Below are 23,237 nucleotides of genomic sequence, written 5' to 3'. Positions count from 1 at the left end.
TCAGATTCACATCCTCCTGACTACACTCGCAGCACAATTTGGCAGATTCATTGGGGAACTCGGTCCCACAAGAATGGCAGATGTGGTTCTTCGTCTCATTGTTGTTAACATTATTTCTTCAACGTTTTTCCTTTAAAAAAGAATGAAGAACAATAAAAAAAAACAATGGAGAATCAACAGTGACAAATTATGATTATTCAGGCAGTAAATAAAGACAGTATGTCTCTTTAAAATTCAGGCTTTAAAGAAGTAAAGCTAAGTTTACCATCTAATTTATATCTGCTTAAAATCAGTTTAAAATCAAGTATGTGAAGTAAATGATGAAGGAAAAGTGGTTTTAACTTAAACAGACTGTCTTTACAACCAACTACAACGTAATTTCATTTAGTGCTCTCAGAATAGAATAAAAAAGTCAACAAAACAAAATAAACTGGAGTTAGGTTGTAATTTCCAAAGCTGTGATACATCATCTGACCACAAGGGGTCAGGAGAGCTCCGGGTTTTCTGTGGCTGTTCTCACCTTGACATGTAGGTGTCCACTTGCCTCTCATTTCTGGATCGTTTGGGAGTTTCAATGACACAAAGCAATCTGTTAAAAGCAGCACACTGCTATTTTATTGGAATCTTTGGAAGAGGTTTTTGTGTGTTCTGTTTCCACTTTTCAAATTCTTCTGTAATTCACCAATGTCTATGTCGAAAAATGTCTAAAAAGAAGTTTGTTGGAGATATTGAAGAAGTTCAACAGTCCCTGAACTAAGTATTAAGAATTAAGTAAGTAAGTAAGAATTAAGTAAGGTGGCAGAAGGGCTGACTATATTAATTACAGGGAGTTCTAAACTGAAGGCGGTGATCAGAGAAAAGGACTCTGATGAGCTCCAATGAAGAACAGAAGATCTATCAATGCACAAAAATGATAGAGCTGGTGAAGAAAAATGCTGTTTCCCTTATGAAAAAAAAATACAATTTTATCAGGGGTGTTTCTCTGAGACTTTGTTTTACAAAGCTTTGCAGTCACAGGACGACAGCTTAATGGTTTTCAAAATCCAAACCTATCTCAACCCATTTACCTTTAGTTTTAAACTGTGATTATAATAAAAAACAGGCTTATGGCAATTGCAAAAGTGCAGCTAGAAAAACAATATATAAAAAAAGTCGGAACTAAAGACAGTATCAATTTGACTAATATCACAGGTGTAAGTTGAAATACCTCTACACTAATGCTTTGAAAAGAGGAGAATTTGCCTTTATATAGCTGAAAACAATAGGGAAACGCCTCTGAAAAGCAGGCTGTGTTGGATTGACAAACTTCATCTTTTAGAGTTGAATTGGATTAACAGTTAATTGAATTCACAGTTGTTCCCTGCGCCCACAAGGGAGCTTCTAGTTAACTTGACTGTCCAGCTGAGTGGACAAACGGAAAGGGAGGCTTGACAGGAGACACAGTCAGAGTGAGAACAAACACATACAGTTGGAATCCTGGGTATTAGACTAAATTATGTGGATGCAGAAATAAGTATTTGAAGGTCACCTTTACCACAGATGAAGTGTGTGCTGGATTTGACACATTCTCATGCATGTGTGTGATCCCCTTAAAACATGCATTATAATCTATCATATGATAATAAGGTCACGAGCAATTTGGAAAGTGTTCTGCAATCTTAATTTTGAAAGTTGAGCAGTCATATTCCAAGAATGTATTGTAAAATCTTCACCCAAGGCTGTGCAGTGAGAACAGGTGGTTCAAAATGCCTCCATTTCACATTTAATCCAAGGGGAGCAGTTTTCAGTCATTTCCGATGCCTTATTTTGAATGTGCCATTTTACCCCTAGAATGATTTTTAACCAAAATAGACTTAACCCCATTTCTTCGATCTACTTAACGAGTCATTAAACCCATAGACCCAGTATCTTTAAAATTTCAGATGTGGCATGTTCTCCTTCCTTATTTTCTCAGGGACAGCCAATGTTTTATTTGATACTTAATTACATATTTGGCGTTGTTTTCCCATGTTTGCATCTTCCTGAATCTTCTTTTTTTTTTTCTTCTTCTTCTTTTTTTATTTAGTTCAGGCACTGTTATAGCCTGCCTCAGTTGTGCTTCACGAGGCGGAGTCTGGGGGCCTAATCTCTCTCTTTCCGCCGTACCCGCCATCTTGTTGAGACCGGGGGTAAGAGCTTCTCCGTCTTTAACAAAAAATTCGTCAGTTTTTGCGCCTGATTTGTGCGACTTTGCATCCACACATGTACCGTAGACAGTCCTTAAGAGTCCGCGGGGGGAGTTTTAGCTTTAAAACCGCTCCTGTGGTCAGTAAACACGGTTAAATGAGAGGAGTAGCGGTGGCGTGGCTCTCCATGTGGGCCCCGAGCGTCACAGACGGCCGCTTGAATATTTCTCAATAAAACGCGTAATCTGACAAATATATAAGATAAGCACGCTTTACGGGTAATTACTCGATTGACATACTTTGTAGTTTGATTACATTTAGCAAGTGTAGGTGTATGATGACACTGTACCGGTTTAGTCGTGCACCATCGTTGTTTTGAACAAATTTTCAATATTTTCTGCCAGCGCTCTTAATAAATCAGTTATAACAGAGGCAGAATCTTTTTGGAGTATTTTTCTTAATGAATCTGTCACAGTTTGTTTTTTTTAGTCATTTTCTGTTTTCGACAATGACATCCTTCATAACGTTTTCTCACATCTTGTCATTTACACGGCTCCTTCAACAAAGCTGTCGTTGCACTGCTGTGTTCAGTTTTGGGGAAGCTCTCCTGCATCTGTTAAAATCAATCTCTTTGTTTTCCTCGCAGTAATCAGGCATCATGACGAACACCAGAGGCAAGAGGAGGGGTACCCGGTACATGTTCAGTCGGCCTTTCCGCAAGCATGGTGAGTCTTTCTCCTGCAAACTGTAGTTCTGGATCTTTCCCAGAGGCAGAGTCATATAGAGGAGTTGTATAAAAAGTTGTCTGACTTCAGTAAACATGCTCTTAATTGGTGAATCTTAACCCAACTAATAAAGCCCTCAGAGTTGTTTTACTACCAACCTTTTACCTTTTGTACACTGAAGAATTTTCTAAAAACCAGTTGGCTTGAACTCTTTCTTTCTTTTTTTTTTTTTTTTAAACAGGCCCGATCCCTCTGTCCACCTACATGCGCATCTACAAGAAAGGCGACATCGTTGACATCAAGGTAAGATGTTGCCTTGTCAGGTTTGGCAGTCTTGGTAAAATTTAAAAGGAGAATAGAGGCAGAGCTTTAACTTAGCTCTTACTGTAGGCTACTTAACTTACAGTTGGTCATGATGAACATTAAGGAGTGAAGACAAACTGAACTGTGCCTGACACATTGAACGATATTAACACTGATCATAGAAAATGTTTTGGACTGAAATCTTCAGTAGATTGAACATTTGGTTTTATCTATGCGCCACTTCCTCTGTTGAAACTTTGCCTTGCACAGAAATCCATATAATTAACCTGTTCAGTCGATATAATCAATAACTGTCTTATTATAACTCTTTTAAAGAAACTGCCTATTGAGTATTAAGTGATAGCTCTGTCTTGTAACATCCTGATGTGGCTTCTCTTCAGGGCACAGGCACCATTCAGAAGGGTATGCCTCACAAGTGCTACCATGGCAAGACGGGGCGTGTCTACAATGTTACCCAGCATGCTGTTGGCATCATTGTCAACAAGCAGGTCCGGTAAGTATGAAGTGATGCTTGTTTTGTTTCAGTGGTTGGGATGCTTGAACTTTACAGATTCAGACTCTGAACTGGAAACATCAGTGACCAAATGAAGCCGTCATGTTGCCTCTAATAACTTCACCAAGTGGTGTGTTGAGTTTTTGTGATCGTCCTGATAAATCTGGAGACTTGTTGCTTCAGTATCCACTTCCAGAGGGTTGGTAACCCCACCTTCACTTTGCCACCAGGAACCTTTGTGTCCTCTGTGGTCATTCATGTGGGGAAAAGTAGTTCATCCTTGAACATTCCAGCCAAACTGTCTTGTTTGATCTGAGTGTGTTTTGAGGAGACAGCTGTGTGAAGCTTGAGGTTTAAGCACCACACTGAGCAGGTTATTCCATATTTATGCGTTTCATGTGATACATGAATACATTTTTCTTCCATCTGGCTGCTGCAGGGGGAGGATCCTGGCCAAGAGGATCAATGTGCGCATTGAGCATGTGAAGCACTCGAAGAGCAGAGACAGTTTCCTGCAGCGCGTCAAAGAGAATGAGAGCAGAAAGCTGGAGGCCAAGCAGAAAGGCATCTGGGTGGAGCTGAAGCGTCAGGTACGAAGTGAACTCTCATTTTAATTTTGGGCGACTTAAGGAAATGTTGATGTGAAAAAAATATACTTAAGAACAATCAACAGGGTGTTGAGAACTTCCTACATTATCATTTATAACACACTGGCACATCATTAACATTTGAACACAATGGGAAAGTTGATTTTTTCTTAATTGTAGCTTCATTAATTTTTATGCTTAATATGAATATTTCTGCAAATATTCATAACTTTCCACATTTTGGCTTTTACAGTAAACATTGAGCAGCATAAAATGTGGTCTTTCCTGTCAGTGAGAATCATGCCGCCATGATCAGCTTCTTCATTTAAATAATCTGATAGTATCTCACAAATCTAAATTTTTTTTGTCAAACATTTTCCCAGTTTATTTTAAATAGAAGTAATTAGTACAAATAAAATGTCAACAAATGCTTGTGAATTATTAGTTCTGAGAAGATAGATGATCAGCAAACCCAACATGCCTGGGTCTTGTTTTGTTAATCTTGTGACCTTCTCCTCCTCAGCCTGCTCCTCCTCGTGAAGCTCACTTCGTCAGCACCAAGAAAAACGAGCCTCAGCTGCTGGAGCCCATCCCCTACGAGTTCATGGCATAAATCGCTCAGTAGAATAAAAACATTTGTACACACGCTCTGCGTCTTGTTGTGTTTATATTTGCATGGAAGTGGAAATGCCCCGTCGTGAGCCGTCACTCAGTGATGATTCTCCTCTTTTGATTGCTCAAAAATGAAATCAAATGCTATTTCATTTCACCGGCGATCTGAGAGTGATCGGCAAACGTCTCACAAGCATTCCACCCCCCAATCCACCAGAGAATGTGGTTTATGCACAGTGCCTGTACAATTTGCAACCTGAGAAATGTTGATTCTGGATAGTTAATGTTCATAAATACAGCAAACATGAACGGAAGCGGTTATTCAGATTTATACAGTTCAGTGCTGATCAAAACATGACATGAAACCTGAGATGTCCTGACAGGACAAAGTAAAGTAACAGTGATGCGTTTCGAGAAATATTTTAAGATTTTGTACTTGATTCAACCTCAAAATGTTTTCTATGTGCCGCCAGAGAGCTCAGGTACTAAATGTTCAACATGGGATTCTGTCGAAGTTACCTTGACAAACACAGTACAACAGGTAGTAAGATTCTAGTAGGTTTCATATTTTAATGTAATATCAGTCAGGCAAAACTGTTCAAGGGGAATTAATGTTTCAGATTGTAGGTAAACCGACTGCAGGACAAGCAGTAATGTAATGACTCAAGATCCCATGTCTGCTTTTTTAAGAGGGGACATGGTTATTTTCTTTGGTTACAAAGCTATTAAACACTCTTCTTTAGAATTTTTGTCATATATGGTTTAGTTTTTTAAGACTATTGTTTCAAATATTTTTATTGAAAGCACAGGTGTACAGATTCTATAATTGTCATCAACAGATAAAAAATGTAATGAAATTGTCTTAAGAACTAACATTCAAAGTCAATGCGTTCTTGTAACATTGTGCAAGGCAGTGTATTGTGCTTGATGGGCATGTCCTGACGTTGCAGACATTGTGTGTTTGCAGCAGTATGGCCACTAGGTGGCAGTGTGCACTGCGAGGTGTGTTGAGCTCAGCCTCGAAACCTGTTGGCAGGCTGCATTACTCTGGAGAATGAAGTCCTCTGGTGGAAAATCACTTAAAAACAAGTTTAAATAAGTTTAGTTTCTCAATGAAAAAATTGGAATCGTCAATTATGTCACTTAAAACAATTTACATGTATTTACGGCACATATTTTTATGTTACATCAGTAGGAAGCACAAAGGTGTAAAACCCCAGAGTATTTAAGTTGTTGAAAGTGTTTTGTCTTCAGAAATTACAGAAATATGCGCATGTGGCACCTCTTAAAGATTTAAAGCAACCCCCGTGTTAATTCTGTAAAAATCATCTTGTCATTATGAACTTGGTTGAAATTGCAGGTGCAGTCAGAGAAGAGGTGCAGAAGGAATTTCATTCTGTGCCTCTGGAGTGTAATGGATTATATTAATTAGTCATTTAAACATGTTGGGTTCACTTGTTAAATATGTACCTCCACTGAGGTGATCAGCACATGCTTTCATCAGATTAAAATAGTCTCAGTTTTTACTTTGTGTATCACAGCTGCATAGAAAAATACGTCAATTTCCTCAGTTTGTGCTGGTTCACCGCTTAACAGTTGACATTGGTGTGTGTGTGTGTGTGTTAACCACTTGATGGGGTCTGTTTAATCAGTGGAGGCTGAATGGCTGGCTGGTTATGTGACAAATCGGTTATCTCATCCCACCTCAGTACTTTACCCAATATTTGCACAAATTAGGACCGGTTCGCTGAGACGGAGCCGTCGGCGGCCGCGACACCAGATGACGAGCTGTAGAAATGATGATGTTGCGTCTGGAAAGTAACTGACACGTCTTGGACGGCGTGATTCGTAAGGTGAATAACCCCTGCCACTGAAAAGAGGAAAATACCTAAAACGAGTGTTGTAATCCCGGTGTGAACGTGAACAATGCTGACACGACGCCCCCCGGGAGATAAACCTGCAGAGGTTGTCTTCCTGTGCCTTCGTAAACCCGCAGGCCTCGGGGTTAGGGTTAGTAGTCACCCTTATCAGGCCAGAGTAATAAGCGTCCAACGAGTTGAGGAGATAAAACCAGGAAAAACAGGTGGAAAAAACAAGATGCAATCAATCAGTGAGCGGGCTGGCAGCTAAAGCTCTTGGTATTGATTGGCATGGTCTGGATTTTACTTGGAGAGTCCAGATAAGAGGAATGTTATCGACGCTTTTCTGTTTATTCTCACATAATGTGAGAAATGTGGCTTCAAACACTTTCATATCTCATTTCCCTGAGGCTGTACAAATCCTTTTTTTTGTTGTTTTTAATCCTGTGATTTCCTTCTACAGTAATTTCTTTGTGCGTCTACGTGTGTTTGTGTGCGTTCTCACAGATGCACCATCGTGTGTGGCGCTGACTCATGGAAGTTACTGATTGAAGAAACAAAAAGGTAAACAGAAGGAGGGGAGAGAAAGCAAGCAAGAGAGAGGGAGGAGGTGAGGAGGGCAGAGGGAGACAAGGCCTGCGGATAAAAGCCGCGTAGCACTATGAACTCCTTAATCACACACGTTTGACACACACAGATTGAGCCTGTCAGCCCGGCCAGCAGCTCGGAGCAGCTGTATCGACCCGGGACGTTACACATTAACCACGCACACACACACACACACACAAACTGCAGATAATCAGGCGGACATACACACACACACACACATTCACAGTTTAGTGTGGAGCTGTTGCATAGCATGATATGACAACTAGGATCTTCCTTCTCATCACAAAGAATTTAACTGAAATCAGGACTTTTTACACGTTTGGATTTACTCTGATAAACTGATCAAATGAAAAGCAAATTAACGTACGAAGACGTACATAGAACTGTATTTCCTTTGCACAGGTGTAAAGTAGAAAAGTAGACTCATCTTGAGGCCCCACCTTGGAGAAAAGGACCTTTATTTTCAATAATATTAGTGAACAGATGTAACAGTGGGTGTGACACTGTGTGTTTGGGTTCGGCCTGACACTTTGACAAAGGCACGAGAAAACCCCGCTGCAGGCCAAACAGAGCGCCTGCTGTATCTCTGTGTGTGATAGCTGGTTATCAGGGACAGGTGTAGGCACGGCCCTATATATATGTGGATATTGGGCCAGCTGTATTGATCCCGTCCCTGACAGCACGGGCTGGGGTGCCGGTGAGGGCACCGGATGAGAGGAGGAGGGGGGGAGGCTGATAACGGCGTCGGCCGACTCGGGCGCGCTCGGCCGGAGCGTGGGAGGGCACTGAGGTAACGCCCGACAGGCTCTCAATAGGCCTCATTCACGAAGAGTCAGTCAAAGGTTTCACAGGAGAGCAGGGCACGGGCACAGAGGGCCATCGGGATGTTTGGACAAGCAGATAAACCTGCTGGATTGTGTGTGACTCAAACTTTTTTCCAACCCCAAGAAGTATTGTTTTAAAAGAGAAAATAAATATAGAAACTGACATCCAAAGAATCATTTTTTTTCCCCCAGTAATTCAAATCAAATTCAGCAGGAAGAAAAGTTTTCAAGCTTCAGACAGATGTTTTTGCCTGACTGCGTTGTCTCACAGCATGAACGTGGTCTGCGTGTCTTTTTGATGTGGGGTTTGCTTATTCTTCCCGCGCTCATGGGTTCATTCCAGGTGCTCTGGCTTCCTCCCACTCTGAATTACATGCATTTGTGAGTTAGTGCAGGGGTCAATGTCTGTCTTTCTATTAGCACCGCAATAAACAGGAGACTTCTCCAAGCTGTAGGATTTCTTCTGATGCTGGATCAGATAGGATTTGACTCCTCTTGACCCTAAATTGGATAAAATAAGCACAAATAATATAATAGATACACAGGCTCTTTCAGAATCCTAAACAAGGCTTCAAGATGTCCGTCTGTTTCATACATCTGTTGTATTTATGGACGTGGGGACTGAGTTGGATAGTTGGACAGATTCAGAGCACACCTTGGAAAGGTCACAAGGAAAGACAGACACTGATACACACACACACACACACACACACGCACGCAGACAATGAGTCACCCTAACAACCATAGCTCTGGATTGTGGGAGGACGATGCAATACCTGCAGAATTGCAATTTATGCACAAGATTGGAGCATAAACCCTGGAGATCTGGTTCAACTGAATGATAATGTAGCTTCAGTGGCTGCAGGAAAAATATTTGAAAAAAAAAAAAAAAACACAACAACTTGACTTCTCAAAGAGAATATTTATTTTCCTCTCAAAAATAACTTACTGCATCTGCAAAGGAAACAAGATTGATTTAGTTTCAGGTTTGATGCAACAAAAGATCTAAGTGACGACTAATATCTGACGACAGTAAATCACACCTATCGGAGGGCACTATGGGAGGGTTGATAAGACTGAGATTAGTGGAGTAAATTCTGCGTGTGTGTGACTAATGGAGACAGACAGTCTCCTCTGTCTCGCGGCCTGAGAGCCACGCCACAGATCGGCAGATAGGGACTCATGCTGCAAGGAGCCAGGCTGACATGTTTAAAGCCTGTATCAATCAGCGTGGAGGAAAGACTCCTGGATGTTTATAATGTTTGGGTATCAGTCTGGTCACTTTTAAACCCGGCGGATTAAATCATTTTCTAGGGAGGTGAGTCAGTGGAGCCATGCTCCTTTACAGAAGAGAATAAGAGTGCTAGACATGTGCACTTTATTGATTTTAGGTTTTTTTTAACAGACTTATCTCTGTTATCCACGCACTGTACATGTTCTATTGATATTTCAGCCTTAGTTTTAGTTTTTACCAGCAGTTAAACTCCCCCGTTAGTTTCTCAGTGGTACTTGCCAATCAGTTAAGTGAGGCCCATGTGAGCAGGTGGGCGTGGGTCACTTAGTGCCCCGCCGCTTACCACAAAGCAGGATTCCTGAGATCTTTAGCCACCAATGGGGGAGAGGCTGCACAGTCAGAAGAGCTTTGCTTGCTCTTTTGACGAGTGTAAAGCTGTGTTCAGCAAATCATGGAAACTAGAGGCTCACCTTTGTAAACACACCGGATTGGTAAGTGGCTCCAAACGGCCTCGGTTCAGACAAACTGAACATGTCAAGAATTGAGATGAATATGAATGAACAATCACACCATGAGCTTATATCATACTTGACCAGTCATGGCTATTAAAGGTTTCTTTTATCAATAGAAACCGTTCTCATGTGAGAACTGCGACAGGAGCTTCTCCACTCGCCCTCAGCTCTCCAGGCATGAGCTCAGCCACAGTGGGGAGAAACCACACAAGTAAGTCACAGTATCTGTACCGTGAAATGTAATCCTGAGGCCCGTGATCGCGTTTCCCTGACGGTGGCTCTGCTGGCCAGGTGCCTGGCTGACGGATGCTCCGAGGCGTTTGCCACAAACGCCAGCATGAAGAACCACGTGGCTCGAGTCCACCAGCACCAGGAGAAGCGCCATCAGGTGGACGTCTCCACCAGCGGAACTCCTCGCCGAGGAAGATGAGCTGTGGCTTTAGACTGCTTTTGCTTTTCTCCCAGTGTGACGTTCAGGGCTGCACGAAGGATTTCCACAAGAGGAACCAAATGAAAGCTCACAAGTGTGATCAGCACCAGCAGCCTCCGCCTTTTCAGTCAGTTCAACAGATTACTGAAGTAACTTTGCTTTTTTTCTGATGGACTCGCTTCTAAACTCTTGTTCTGTGTGAAGCTGTACTTTCAGTGGCTGTACCAGAGAGTTCCCCTCGCATGGAAGACTTCAACACCATAAGAAGATGCATGAAGGTTGGTTGAGAACCAGACATTTCTTTTCATTTCTCACTTCAAATGAACCGAAGTCTTCCTCTTGCAGGCTACCCCTGTGAGACGGATGCATGTTCTTTCAAGGGGAACACATGGACTGAATATCTGAAGCACAGAAAACTACATCTAGGTATAAATGGCGGCTGTAGAAAGAAGTAGCTGCGTTTTTCTCCGGTTGTATTGCTGGTTTTCTGTTCTCAGTCAAGGTGTCGTGTGGGAAGTGCACCAAGCTGTTCAACAACTCGTGGTTTTTACGCCAACATGAGCTGCGCGTCCACTCCGGGCAGCCCAAGAGGATGTTCGCTTGCCCCAGAGACGGCTGCAGCAAAATGTTCTCTCGCCGCTTCAACATGGAAAGTCACGTCCTCGGAGACCACGAGGGGAAGAAGCCCTTCAGCTGTGCCTTTCCTGGCTGTGAGAAGAGCTTCGCCATGAAGGTGAAACTTAAATGCAATAAACTCATGGAAATAATCTACATGTACACGTTAAATATTTCTTGAGCAGTTAGATTTATTTATTCAGAAAACCTCAGAGGGGAAAATATAGAACTTAAAATGAGAATTCTGTGAAATGCTCATCTGTTAGCGGGTGTCTCTGACAGGAAAGCCTGTGGCGGCATGGAGTGGTGCACGACCCAGCGAAGAGGAAACTGAAGGTAAAGTGTCCTTGGCAACTATTTTACTCCCCTACTACTTTCACAAAGGCAATGCTGCGTTTCTCTCCTCTGCCCTTGTATGTAATGTAGAGGGGTTTTTTTTCCCCCCCTTTAGGTGCTGCATCCGAAAAAGAACCGGCCTCAGCAGGTCAGACCGGCAGCTGCAACCAATCAAGAGGAAACCAACAAGCTTGTTAAAAAGCTGCACACGATGGCTTTGTGAGCCAACACATCCTAATCTGGATATACTCAAACATGAATTCAAGTATATATTTTTTTTTTTGTGTTAATAAATTTCATTTAAGCATCAAGTTTTCTCATGTTTTCAACCTTTTTTTTTTTTCCATTTGAGCTAAATGCCAAACGAGCTTTCTGGCATGTAAAAAGCACACTCGAGTCGTCAATCCTTTGAAGGAAATGTTTATTAAACAAACAGAACACACATTCACACATGTATAAAACTCCAGCTGCAGGAACAGCTGGCTGTCATGTGATGAGGCCTGAGGGCGGAGGGAGGGGGGCCCTCAGGGTGCGGCAGGTTTTCTAATAAGGCCTGAGGCTCATTCAGCTGGATACAGCGCTGGTATTGCAGAACATCTCGATTTAAAGTGATTAGCAGTCATTATCCTACACCACGGATCACGCGGAACGACTTCATATCTCCTCCACCTGCAAACGTTGCATCCACCTGAATGCAGCCCTGGATTCTAAAACTGCCCGGTGAGGTGAATACAGCACAGATCGCCAGTTAACGGTTGCAGTACCTTCTTTCCCGCGGGAGTGAAGACAACATGACCATATGAACACAGCAGTGTGTGTGTGAGTGCAGTCTGTCGAGTGACGTGGCACGGTCTGGATCGGTTCCCGCCCGGTCAGGGCAGGCCGGATCCTGCTGGGTCTACAACAGTTCTGGATGCTTTTGGTCCTGGATTAAGCCCGGTATGGAGCGATGTACATTAGCGTGTACTAGTTCACTTTGGCCAAGGTCGTTCCCGATATAGAAACATTCTGGGGGTGGACTCGCGTGGTGTGCAGCTCGCTGATGATCTTGCCTAGCTATACCAGGCTGCCGGGCCAGGATACTACGGTCAGCGCCACGCGGCTGCGCTGCTCCTTCAGCATGGGCACCAGCGCCGAGTGGCTCATTCCTGCTGTCGACAGGCCGTTGACCGCCACGATCATGTCGCCACACCTAGGACAGGAGAAGGTGGTTTAAGAAAAAAAGGGATAATGGGGAAATTTTCACAGAACTTAAGGTAAATTGAAACTTGGATGATTAGTGTTTAACCAAATACAAATAAATAAAACAATCATACCAGACAGGAGTTAATGAACTGAACGTTTTGATGAGAAACTAAACGGTAATATTTCTTTTCTGACAGATGGGTGGGTGGGTGGGTGTCCCCACTGGGTATGATTAGATGTGGGGCGGCTCATGGCAACCTCGCCTCCACGCCACCCGCCCCCAACCCTCCAGACCTGGCAGTGAAACACTTGTTTTTCAGGAGGGGAGTGTTACACTTCGTCCTTCACAGTAATGATAGTTTAGCAGGAGAGAGGATTAATAGAAACCAGCATGAGTGAAGTGCAAAGGCACAATAGAAGTAAACATTTTATGATTAGATTGATTCTTGATGTATTAGTAAAAACAAAACTATAGATTTTTTTTGTGACTGCTGAAACAGAAAATCCTGCTGGTTTAAATATGCATCTTGATCAAGATATCCACAGGGTATTTTGTTCTTTTTACTAAATAACTTGGAACAGGGATAAAATATATTGATATCTGGAATAAATAATCATCTTTGATAGACAGATAATAGTAAACAAAGAGATCTTTTACTGCTGCTGAACAACAACAAGATGTTTAATCCTTTAACTGAAGTCTCAAAATGTTGAAGCAGATGATCCATCGGTCTGAAATCACAAAGGCCATCATGCAGTTGTTTCTCATTAAAGGTCTTTGAACAATACGATCATCTAATGTCCTTGTAATGCACTCTATCGTCCCACTACTGCCGTCTATCATTTACTGGAGGTCACAGTTTATCTTCCGCCTAATTCGCCGCTGTATCACTGCTAACATGAGCCACAGAGGGCGGCGGGAGGAACGGCGAATCACTCACTTGAGGCGGCCGTCGTAGTACGCAGGTGTGCCAAGGACGATGGTCTTGATGAAGAAGGCCTGGTTTCCGTGGCTCTCCTCGTATCCCCCGACGATGCTGAAGCCCCAGCTGCCCGGGTGACTCCTCCGCAGCACGATCTCATGACTGCTGTGCAGGTAGCTGCAGGAGGAGGGCGGAGAGGACACGACGGCAAGAGAACGTTACCAGAGTATTCGAAATGAGGAATCACTGCCCCAGCCTCCCACGCCACTTCTCCAGAGATCCTCACCTGGGCAGCCCGAGCCACATGACCCACGAGGGGGACCAGTTGGCGTCGAAGTCGCTGTCATGCGTGTGAGGCAGCAGCTCGTCGTGGTCGTGCTCCTCCACCATGCTGACCTCCAGCACTCGCAGCTGGACGGAGGGCGAGGCGGCGCTGGCCTTCAGCGTGCCCACCGCCTCGCTGTGGCTCAGGTACGTCAGGTCCTGCCCGTTGATGCTCAGCAGCACGTCGCCTGAGGGGAGAAACACGATGTTTGCGATCCTGCTCAGTGGGACAGAATCTAAACATTTCAGTTAGGAGCGCTCACCCCTCTTGATTCGTCCGTCCCTCGACAAGCAGCCGTGCGGCTGCACGCTCGTCACAAAGATGGGCAGCTCGCCGCTCTTACTGCCCCGGCCTCCTGCAACCGTCATGCCCAGAGACTCGTGCGGCTCCTTCTTCACAGTGATGTGTTTCTCCTTACAGGTCACACACTGGGAAAGGTCCTGAGAGCGAGCGTGTAAAGCAGAAGATCAAACTTATTTACAGATCATTATCCTTCGGCACATTTTTTTCAGTAAATTCAATACATGAACAAGTTTTGTAATATGAATAGTCCTGTGAAAATGTCTAATTTCTCTCACAGTGTGCCTGGATTAAATATGAAAGCCATCTCCTCACTCTGTGTGTGCTGGTGCGGGATAGGTGAATGGGCACAGGACTCGGGGTGGAGCTGTGGTTAGGCAGAAAGTGGTCAAGGCAGTAGAGGTCTCTGGTCGAGCTCGATTTTGGCGGTGGGGGCGGCGTTGGCTTGCTCGGCCGGCCAATCAGCAGGTGCACTCGTTCTCCACTGGCCTAGAAAGGCAGAACCATCAGAGTTTTAGTGAGGAATCCCTAACCGTAATCCCCAAATAATCCAGCCAGGGTGACCTGATGCTTTCTACCTGTATGATCTGAGCAGCCTGTTCTGGCGTCCCGTGTCGTAGGTCCTGCTCGTTGACGGCGAGCACCCGGTCGTTGCTACGCAGGCGGCCGTCCTTCGCAGCGAGGCCCCCGTCCAGCAGATCCAGGACGAACACCCCCGACTCGTCCGTCCGTCGCACCAGCTTGATGCCGAGCTGCTCCGAGGAGTCTCGCTTGTGGAGGGTGATCCTCAGCGTGGCCGGGCTGGAGGGGGCGCCTTCGGGGGTGGAGCAGGGCGCGTGGGGCACGGCCGGGGTGCAGGAGGACGAGGAGGGCGGCGCCCGGGAGGCGCAGCGACGCTCCCTCAGCACCGTCAGCTGCAGGGTGGTGCAGGGGCGAGCCAGGGTGGAGCGGGCAAAGCTGTGTGGCACATTACTGATGTCGACATTGTTTACCTTTGGAGACAGAGAATCAAAGGGCAGATGATACATTCAGTAAAACACAGATCTACAGATACTGATTTCCCTAAAATGAACTTATCATTAATAATTGCTTTTAATGAAGTTGTAAAAATGCTTAGTAAAAGTATGAAAAATTAGATACTTTGGTAAACTTTCTGGCGTCTTCACAATTTGTTCTCTAGAAAACTGAAAAAGCAGAAGAAAAGTGAATCCCTCACTTGTAATATCTGATCTCCAGCCAGCAGCCGTCCGTCTCGTGCGATGACGCCGTCTCGGTACACCTCCTGAATCACGATGTTGATCAGAGGCGTCTCGTTCCCTCCCACGATGCTGATGCCCAGCTCCACGTACGGGTTCGCCCGGTGTACCTCTATGGCAGTTATCTCTCCTTCGGGAAGGGAGGGCAACTTCACGCAGCCTGATGGACGCAACAGTCGTATTACTGGACTGCAATTCACACTTCAGCTTCCACATCCTTCAAAAACTTCTCTGGATTTGATTTTCCTTCTTGTCTAAGATTACAGCTGTTACAATTTCAGGAAACATGAGCTGCAGCATCTCATCAATACCTTCCTCAGCAGACAGAGGGGGGGATTCTGGGCAGTCCCAGCCGGAGGAGGTGGAGCTGACGGAGCGGAGGAGGTGGATGCAGGGATTGCTGAGGGGCCGCTTCACCCTGGGGACCACACACTCCAACCCAACCACACCTCCAGACAGAGAGCGAGTCGGATTGTTAATGACAAGCTTCGCGATTCACAAGACAAGGCCGGATCAACTCACTGTCTTCTTCTGTGCTTTCCTCGAAGGCGGGGTTGTCGAGGCCTGCGTCGTCGGTCCACACCGGCCCGTTGCCGCTGGCATTGTTTGGTCCAGAGGGCGGCGAGGGAGTTCGATCCCTCAGGTCTGTCTGTGGAGAAGTGGGCGACCTGGGGGGGCTGGTGACCATCGCTCGCTCATCCCCGCTCTCGCACCGTGGGCCGTCCACGCTGGTCTGCTGACACTGCGTCCCGGGACACCTTCACAGAACAACGGGTGGCAATGTGTCAGTAAATCTGGACTGTAAAGATGGATATACTCTTTTCAGGGTCATGATCAACATCCAAGAAATTCAGTGTGTTGAAAGAGAAAAGCTGTTTTTGTAGCTCCTATAGCTCTAATATCTACAGTTCTTATGGATTGCATCTTTTCAAATGAGGCAGCCGGAGCCAACAAACGAAAACATTAAAACTAATTCTGACATTCTAAGTTATGTATGATATCAGAATGTTTTATTAAACTTATGGTAAAAGCCTCAATCTGTCAAATATGAATGTAAAGCTTGTTGAAACTTTCAAGTGATTACATAATTTTACATTATATATATTTTATACTTGACTGAAGTCAGCCAGAGATTACTTTATATAACTGCTTTCACAGAGTCAGTAGCACTCCCTGTGACGGATAAATTAATCAAGTCTAAATGCAATTACAATATTTGTGTAGAAATTCTACTTGGTACAAGTTAATTTCGTAACGTGTTGTATCTTTTAAGCTTCAGAAAAACTTGAATTCTGCGTCAATTCTACACAAAAATATGTATTCGTCCTTCCACGTTATTTACCAGTTTAACTCAAAAGTTAGGTTTAAGAGGACTGGAGGTGTTTCCAGCAGTGTAGACCGCTGACGGGTCAGCAGACCATCACAGGCCACACAGAGAGCGCAAACTACTTTCACGCTGTCGCATCCAGTGTTGAATCTACTCAAAATCCTTACAAATATGAGGCGATCATGCCGACATCAAACAGATATAAAGCCTTTGTCTGAAAGCAAATCCGTGTTGTCCGATTGTAAAGCAAGGCTGCTTAATCCAGAAACCACCAGGCATACGTCAAGTTGAAACTAGATATATTTTCTTTGCATTTGCCTTCAAAGTATTCTATTTTGCTAATGGCCACGTCTCACTCCCACATTGATTCAGTCAAGGCTTTTTCACATGCATTCATCAAGCCCCCAATCTGACCCTGCAAGATATTGAAAAATTGTCACCTTAGAACTTTGTTAAAAAGAGAAAAGAGTCTAGGATGAACACACATTTAAAAGAAACTACCAAAAAACCTACTTAAACCACAGATTCCACACAGCAGGTGATTTGTATGTGGTGATGAAAACCTGAAAACTATCAAGGACTCTGCATTGCAGGACACATTCTTCAACCTTTGGTCAACAGAAAACCCATAAGTACACAAGCTGAAACTGTTACTCACACTCGTGTTCACGTCTACAGGCAATTTAGCAGGTTTCAGACAGTGGGAGGAAACTAGAGCTCTCCCAGAAACATGCTGCACAAAACGGTGATATTGTTGCTGTGAGTGATAATCACTAAACTGCTCCACGGCACTTTATGAAATAATGAAAAAACCTGCTCTGTCATGAACTTCAAAAAGGCAAGATGACTTTTCTTTTTCTCATTCTGTCTGATCAATGATTGAAATCAAAACATATTCAGTTTATAAATATGTTAAAGAAAAAAACACTAAACTATAAAAAGTGTGCATGTTTTATTAAAAGACTTGAAGGCCTCACCAATGAGGCATATTTTGTAAAACTTTCAGTCACTTCAAACTATTCCTTCTTGTCTCAAACTGTCAGATGCGTAGCTGAAAATGATGCATCTGCCGCGGCCCATAAATAGAAACTCTTTACTGAAAACAACTAAAAATAGAAGGACTCAAGGGATCGATGTGGTCTCAACCTTAATCGACTGTGAAGTATTTAGTGTAAGTGGCAGTCATGAGGCGATTGAATTATTAAAATCTTAATGCTTTCTTTTCTATCTACAAACACAAACAGCATATTGGTTTTATATCAGACTGTGTATTTAAAAACAGAAGAGCCACTCTTTTATACTTTTTTTATACTAAAATCATGTCTGAAAAATGGCTGAAAGATGATCGTAATTGGTCCCATATTGGTCGCTGTTTAAGTTCTTTATATAAGGAGATTTGCATACATCAATCATTCCATAAAAATACAACCCACCTGACTTTGTCCTTTAAGTTTCATCTTTTAATCTACTACCCAATCCCTATAATCACCATAAACAGCACCGACCAACAGTCACACAGTGACAGTGGACCAACTTGGCCCCTGTTTCTATCTTAGACCTAAGTCTGCGCCCACGTGGGACCGCGGTCTAATCTTTCCCAAAGAATGTCGCAGCAGTCTCCGCTGTGACCTGGGTCGATGTCTCACACCATCTCCCCTTGTCTTCTGAACACGACATGATGTGTGCATGCTTCGCCGAGCGGTGCCCTTCTGCTGATGTGATTGAGATAGGCTGGGGACAATGACTGTTGAGAGGGGGGAGCTGGAACAGGACGCCACTCTGGCTTTTTCAATGTCATCCTTCACATCTTGTTTTTTTTGTACTTTTTCCAATCCAAAATAACTCATTTTGAGCTCTGATGCACAAAAGGACACTCGTCAGCATTATTACACACAACCACTTTGTCACATATTTGCATATTACAGCTTTATTTTGATTTTATTGCTCAAGTCAGTGTGCTGACTTTATGGCTGTCCTCTCCATTTGCAGCTTCTACACTACATTTTTCTTTTTTTTCCCTCCATTTTTAAAAGTGTTACATGCGGCTACACGGGCCTTAAAGGCAAGGCTGTGTTGGAATCAACAGTCAATGGTCTCCTGTGAAGACGGATGGCTCAAAAAAGGCTTTTAATAGATCATTACTGATATCTTGTTAGTGTGAGCTTGTTAAGGGAAATCTTCTCAACTCGACAGAGGTGTAAGGTGATCAGTAGATAACCACTCAATAAGCTGGCATCCAAACACAGGGGGATATATCCTCAGTAACAGACACGATCCTAAGACAAATCTGCTATAAAGAAGTCGACTCTCTGATTTAGATCCTCGCCGGGCATTGAAAAGAAGCGCTGTTTAAAGTCACAAAGGACTGATACATCTGTTCCCTCGCATGCAGACGATGGCACAGCTTCTATCCAGCAACAGCAACCTGACCCGGCTTCCCAATGACAAACTGACAAATGAAATAAATACACACACACACACACACACACACACGCGCCATCTGGCATTTCTTTGCCAGACCTGGTGACAGCAAGGAGTGGGATGAATAGTAGAGACAGAAATCAAGAAAAAAAACAAAAACAAAGTGAGAAGCAGATAGAAGGAGAAGTCCAGGGCATCAGTGGGGAAAGGAGGTCTCAAATCACCCCGACATCAAGCCTAGTCGTGATCAAACTCACCACAGGCCAGGGTTACCCTTGGCAGTCTCGCAGAAGAAATGGTTGAAAAGGTCTCTTGTGTTGAAGTTGCTCAGCATGGTCGCAGAATGAGAACTTGGAGCTCCTGGTTAGCCAACTCATGACTGTGGTAGGGAACCACTAATCCCCTGTCACATGACCTACAGCCCAATAATCTCCTCAGGGTCTCACAGCACCTGGTCCAAACAGGCCAAAAGCCAAAGCCAGTGGATTGAGTGGTGGAGGGGGGGGGGGGGGGGGGGGGCTTTGAGGTCACAAATGGTGGGTTAAGTCCAAAAGATCAGGACACAGATTTGTAAGATCTGCTTCAGTTCTGGTGAAAAGTGAGCCAATCACTGCAACAAGTATCAATCACGCTGCATTATCTCTTGAAAACTTGTAAAATAGAAAAATCTACACCCACCAACACATCCATCCAGTGACTACGGCTGCTTAGACGTCTGGTTTAAGTTCATTACCTGTGTTTGAGGTGAGCCTCCAGGTCACATCGAGGCATGCTGAGGGAGCAGACAGGAGTCAAAGGGCAGGAAACAGACAGCTTGTCTAGCAGCTTGTGCACCAGGATGCTGGATCGGCGGCACGCCTGCAGCTGCAGCCTGGTCCTGTCCAGCGGGCAGAAGTCCCTCTCCTGGAGGAAGCTGCGCAGGCAGCGGGCGCAGAACGTGTGTCCGCACGGCGTGTCCAGCGGCTGCACCAGCGGCTGCAGGCAGATGTGGCACACCAGGTCGTCGTCCACCTCCAGGCGGTAGTTGTACAGGTGGTTCTCCCAGCCGCGGTGGATCTGGCCACACTCGGAGCAGAGGGCCTCCAGCGCCGGCTCCGTGGGAACGGCGATGCCCACCTCGCTGCCCGGGCTGCCCATCTCTTTTGCTGCGACGCAACTCAGCTTTGGCACAAATGACTCCAGCGAGGCTGCGGGGTCGGGAAGGGGCACGCACTCCTATCCCATAAGCTTCAGAGGTGGAAGTAGACGCAAAGTGGACAGATGCCCCCCAGCGGATGATGGCACATCACCCTGCGGGTCAGAGGGCAGAGCACCGGGGTTAAACAGCTGTTTCGGAAAAACAACAAGTGTCTGATTATGTGCTCGCGCATTTATTCGTGTGGCAAATGCTTTGTGCACGTGTGCCCACGTGTCGGCATGAGACTGGGCATGTGTACGTGTGCACGCGCGTGTGAGTGCGTGTATGTCAGTGAGATTATGTATTGCTGCTCCTGTCCACTAATCTGACAGTATAATCTCTCTTTTGCTCTCGCCTGCTCCAATCTTCCAATTCCACAGAGAGGGAATTATCTGGGATTGAGGCAAAAGAGAGGACACAGATCATGGGAAGTGGGATGGGGAAGCAACAGAAAAGGAGTGGTGTCTACAAGAGGCGAAGGAATGCAACAACAGAATGAAGAGGGGAAAGGGACAAGAGGATCGGAGAAGAAGAACAAAAACTGGAAGAGGAGAGGAAACCACGGTGCAGGTATTGGCGAGGCTGTGAAAAGCAATAAGCTCACAAAAGAGAAAAACAGAAGAGCTGAGAAAGAGGCAGGACTTTTTTTTTTTCTCCTTTTCTTTAAACGCTTGGTATTTTTGGTTCAGGCCAAGTGCGGTGGGTGCACTCAGTCTCCTCTGCAGCAGAGAGAGAACATGCCTAAAGCAAAAGTCTTGAAATATAGCACTCCGTCGAGGAGAGAGTGTCCCCAGAGCGAATGCACAGTGCATCACATCCAGAGCCATTCAGCCCGCACAGCCTGCACAGCCTCTCCGTGGGCCTGATGCTATCAGCAGACAGCAGAGGGCGTGCCTCCGCACTCGGAGGGGCCGGCCAAGCCACAGTGTGACTACCTGCCTCTGTTTCCAGTGAGGGTCTGCTCCTGTCTCCATGACGACCTGGATCCTGTTCTCTTCAGTGGGGCTTGACATTCAGAGTGTAGCCAGAGAAGGATGCAGAGGAGTCACACAACAGATGCACTTCTCTCAGCAGGATGCTGTGCTCCTCCCTGGTACAGCCTGAAAGCGTGTCAGACAGCGCAGCCGATGATCACAGTCCCCTTGGATGGGTTTCTCCCCCTTTTCTCTCGCTGCTTTTCTCATCTTGCCTTCGCGGCTACCCATTTCTGTCACAACCTGTCGCTGCCGTCTCCTTGGCTACCGGACCGGTAGTTACTTATTTCATCCTCCTTTAAGTCCCCGCGCTGCTTGCCTGTGTGTGACTGGCCGCTTCTGTCTCTCTATCCCGCAGCTGGACATGAATTAATCATGAGGAGACAAGGCTTCTCTGTTTCTATAACAAAGCTGTGACATCACCACGTCACACACACACACACACACACACACACACACACACACACACACACACACACACACACACACACACACACACACACACACACACACTGTGTGTGAAGATGTGCAAGCATGAGTCCACTCCAGAAGAAGCAAACATGCGCCTGCGCGCGCGTCAAGCACTGGAGCTTTTGAGGTACCAGACCATGTGAACAGTCTTATCAATAAGTAAAGTCTTCAGGTTTTCACCGTAGCAGCAGTTTAGAGTGGCTGCCACGAAAAAGCACTTGGATCTATTTTAAAACATCGCTGAACTCTGTCGCAACAGCTTCCCTGACACAAGTAATGTGAACAGTGGCAAATGCCTGTGAAACCTCTCTCTCTTCCAGGACCAGCGCGCGTGAGTCCAAGGCCATGCTGTTATTGCACTGTTTTCTGTGTGTATTGATAAATATCATGTCTCGGCTCTGCACCCCTATCTGTCAATTGTTCATTTTTCAGAAATGACAGCCTAATCTCGCAGTACATGACAGGTCACGCAATGGAACATGCAGAAATTACATTTAAAAGATGAAATTATGTAGTAGGCCACAGATTTGAAATGTCAGGTCTTGTCGGCTTAGCCTACATTTTCATACTCCCCTCCTCTTCGTCTCTTATCTTAAAACATCCAGAAAGACTGTTAGTCACTTGGAAGATCAGGCCCATTGCTATTCCGCAAGGCTTTTTTTTTCACAACAGCCAGACAGTCAAACAGTGATTTAAAAAAAAAATGTTACAAAATGATAACGGTCAAAATAAAATGTGCAATCATTTTCTTCAGTGTCACAGCCCAGATCTTCACTGCAAAAGCTGTAACTGCAGTGTCATGCTCCACGCATAACATTTATTTAGACAAAAGCATTTTTCTAACGTTGCCCCCCATCTGTCTGACTCCATCCCACCTTCCACAAGCGTAAAAGCCCGGACAGATGAAGCGACAGCGGCAATATCAGTGCAGATCCAGCCGCACACAGACGCCGTTCACGCAGGCAGGAGATGCATGCAGATGTGATGCTACCTACCCCGGCTGCTGCTCCGCGCCGCCGTGCACTCCTGCCCCGAAAAGGGGGGGGCGACGATGATTAGCTGCGGCGGGACCTCAATCACGCATTCACCGCAACAGAGCGCAAAGCAAACCCGCACGAAAACGCCCCCGTGCCTTTGGCGGCGCTGACCCCGCCCACTGCTGTCAGTCAACGGAGGTGGGCGTGGCCTGGGGCCGTCCATCAAGCGCAGAAGGAGCGGTTGCTGCTAAAAGCGCCTGATCAGAAAAAAAATCTGCCCTTCATAGAAAATGACGTCAAACTATGACGTTCATTCAATGGTAAAAGTAATGATGTCACATTTCTCTGACTCCTCCAGCTGGTGTGTATGTACTGATGTTGTAATCGTATATGCTTAGTCTGGTATAAGATAGCGTGTTTTTTTAATTCAATGGTTAGCTCTTCCAAATTCAAAATGTTTATACTTCGGTATCAGTAGAAAATACCGTTGCTATTTTGCTTAACTTCAATGTCACTGAATTGTGACTTTAGCTTGTTTAATATTTTTAGTTTATGTTTTGCGTTGGAAGCTATCAG

At 45.0% G+C, this 23,237-nt stretch overlaps 3 protein-coding genes across 4 annotated transcripts; 2 read left to right on the top strand and 1 right to left on the bottom strand.

The window, feature by feature from the left end:
- Nucleotides 1-2,096: 2,096 nt before the first annotated feature.
- rpl21 (ribosomal protein L21) lies at nucleotides 2,097-4,940 on the top strand. Of its 2 annotated transcripts, none has more exons than XM_030099656.1 (6): nucleotides 2,097-2,168; nucleotides 2,812-2,890; nucleotides 3,132-3,193; nucleotides 3,595-3,707; nucleotides 4,147-4,297; nucleotides 4,818-4,940. In XM_030099656.1, exons 2-6 carry the CDS (start codon nucleotides 2,824-2,826, stop codon nucleotides 4,905-4,907), a joined length of 483 nt encoding a protein of 160 aa, XP_029955516.1. In that variant the 5' UTR covers nucleotides 2,097-2,168; nucleotides 2,812-2,823; the 3' UTR covers nucleotides 4,908-4,940. The 2 variants fall into 2 exon arrangements, with proteins under 2 accessions (XP_029955516.1, XP_029955517.1); XM_030099657.1 differs by having other exon boundaries at nucleotides 2,117-2,168; nucleotides 3,595-3,711.
- Nucleotides 4,941-9,750: 4,810 nt separating this feature from the next.
- Nucleotides 9,751-11,548, top strand: gtf3ab (general transcription factor IIIA, b). The gene is made up of 9 exons (XM_030100086.1): nucleotides 9,751-9,923; nucleotides 10,061-10,155; nucleotides 10,236-10,332; nucleotides 10,410-10,501; nucleotides 10,579-10,652; nucleotides 10,720-10,800; nucleotides 10,872-11,107; nucleotides 11,272-11,325; nucleotides 11,441-11,548. Exons 1-9 carry the CDS (start codon nucleotides 9,810-9,812, stop codon nucleotides 11,546-11,548), a joined length of 951 nt encoding a protein of 316 aa, XP_029955946.1. The 5' UTR covers nucleotides 9,751-9,809.
- Nucleotides 11,549-11,729: 181 nt separating this feature from the next.
- Nucleotides 11,730-22,826, bottom strand: lnx2a (ligand of numb-protein X 2a). Its single transcript, XM_030099762.1, has 11 exons — nucleotides 22,680-22,826; nucleotides 19,796-20,352; nucleotides 15,837-16,072; nucleotides 15,626-15,763; nucleotides 15,275-15,474; nucleotides 14,637-15,050; nucleotides 14,374-14,547; nucleotides 14,021-14,198; nucleotides 13,720-13,945; nucleotides 13,452-13,610; nucleotides 11,730-12,517 (listed from the first exon to the last, which is right to left on the bottom strand). The coding sequence occupies exons 2-11, from the start codon at nucleotides 20,197-20,199 to the stop codon at nucleotides 12,382-12,384; spliced, it is 2,265 nt and encodes a 754-aa protein (XP_029955622.1). The 5' UTR covers nucleotides 20,200-20,352; nucleotides 22,680-22,826; the 3' UTR covers nucleotides 11,730-12,381.
- Between the last annotated feature and the right edge of the window lie 411 nt (nucleotides 22,827-23,237).

This window comes from Salarias fasciatus, chromosome 9 (genome assembly GCF_902148845.1).
Source record: "Salarias fasciatus chromosome 9, fSalaFa1.1, whole genome shotgun sequence".
NCBI classification, from domain to species: domain Eukaryota; kingdom Metazoa; phylum Chordata; class Actinopteri; order Blenniiformes; family Blenniidae; genus Salarias; species Salarias fasciatus.
The sequence above is the reverse complement of the archived record's forward strand: the minus strand, read 5'-3'. Positions and strand labels throughout refer to the sequence as shown.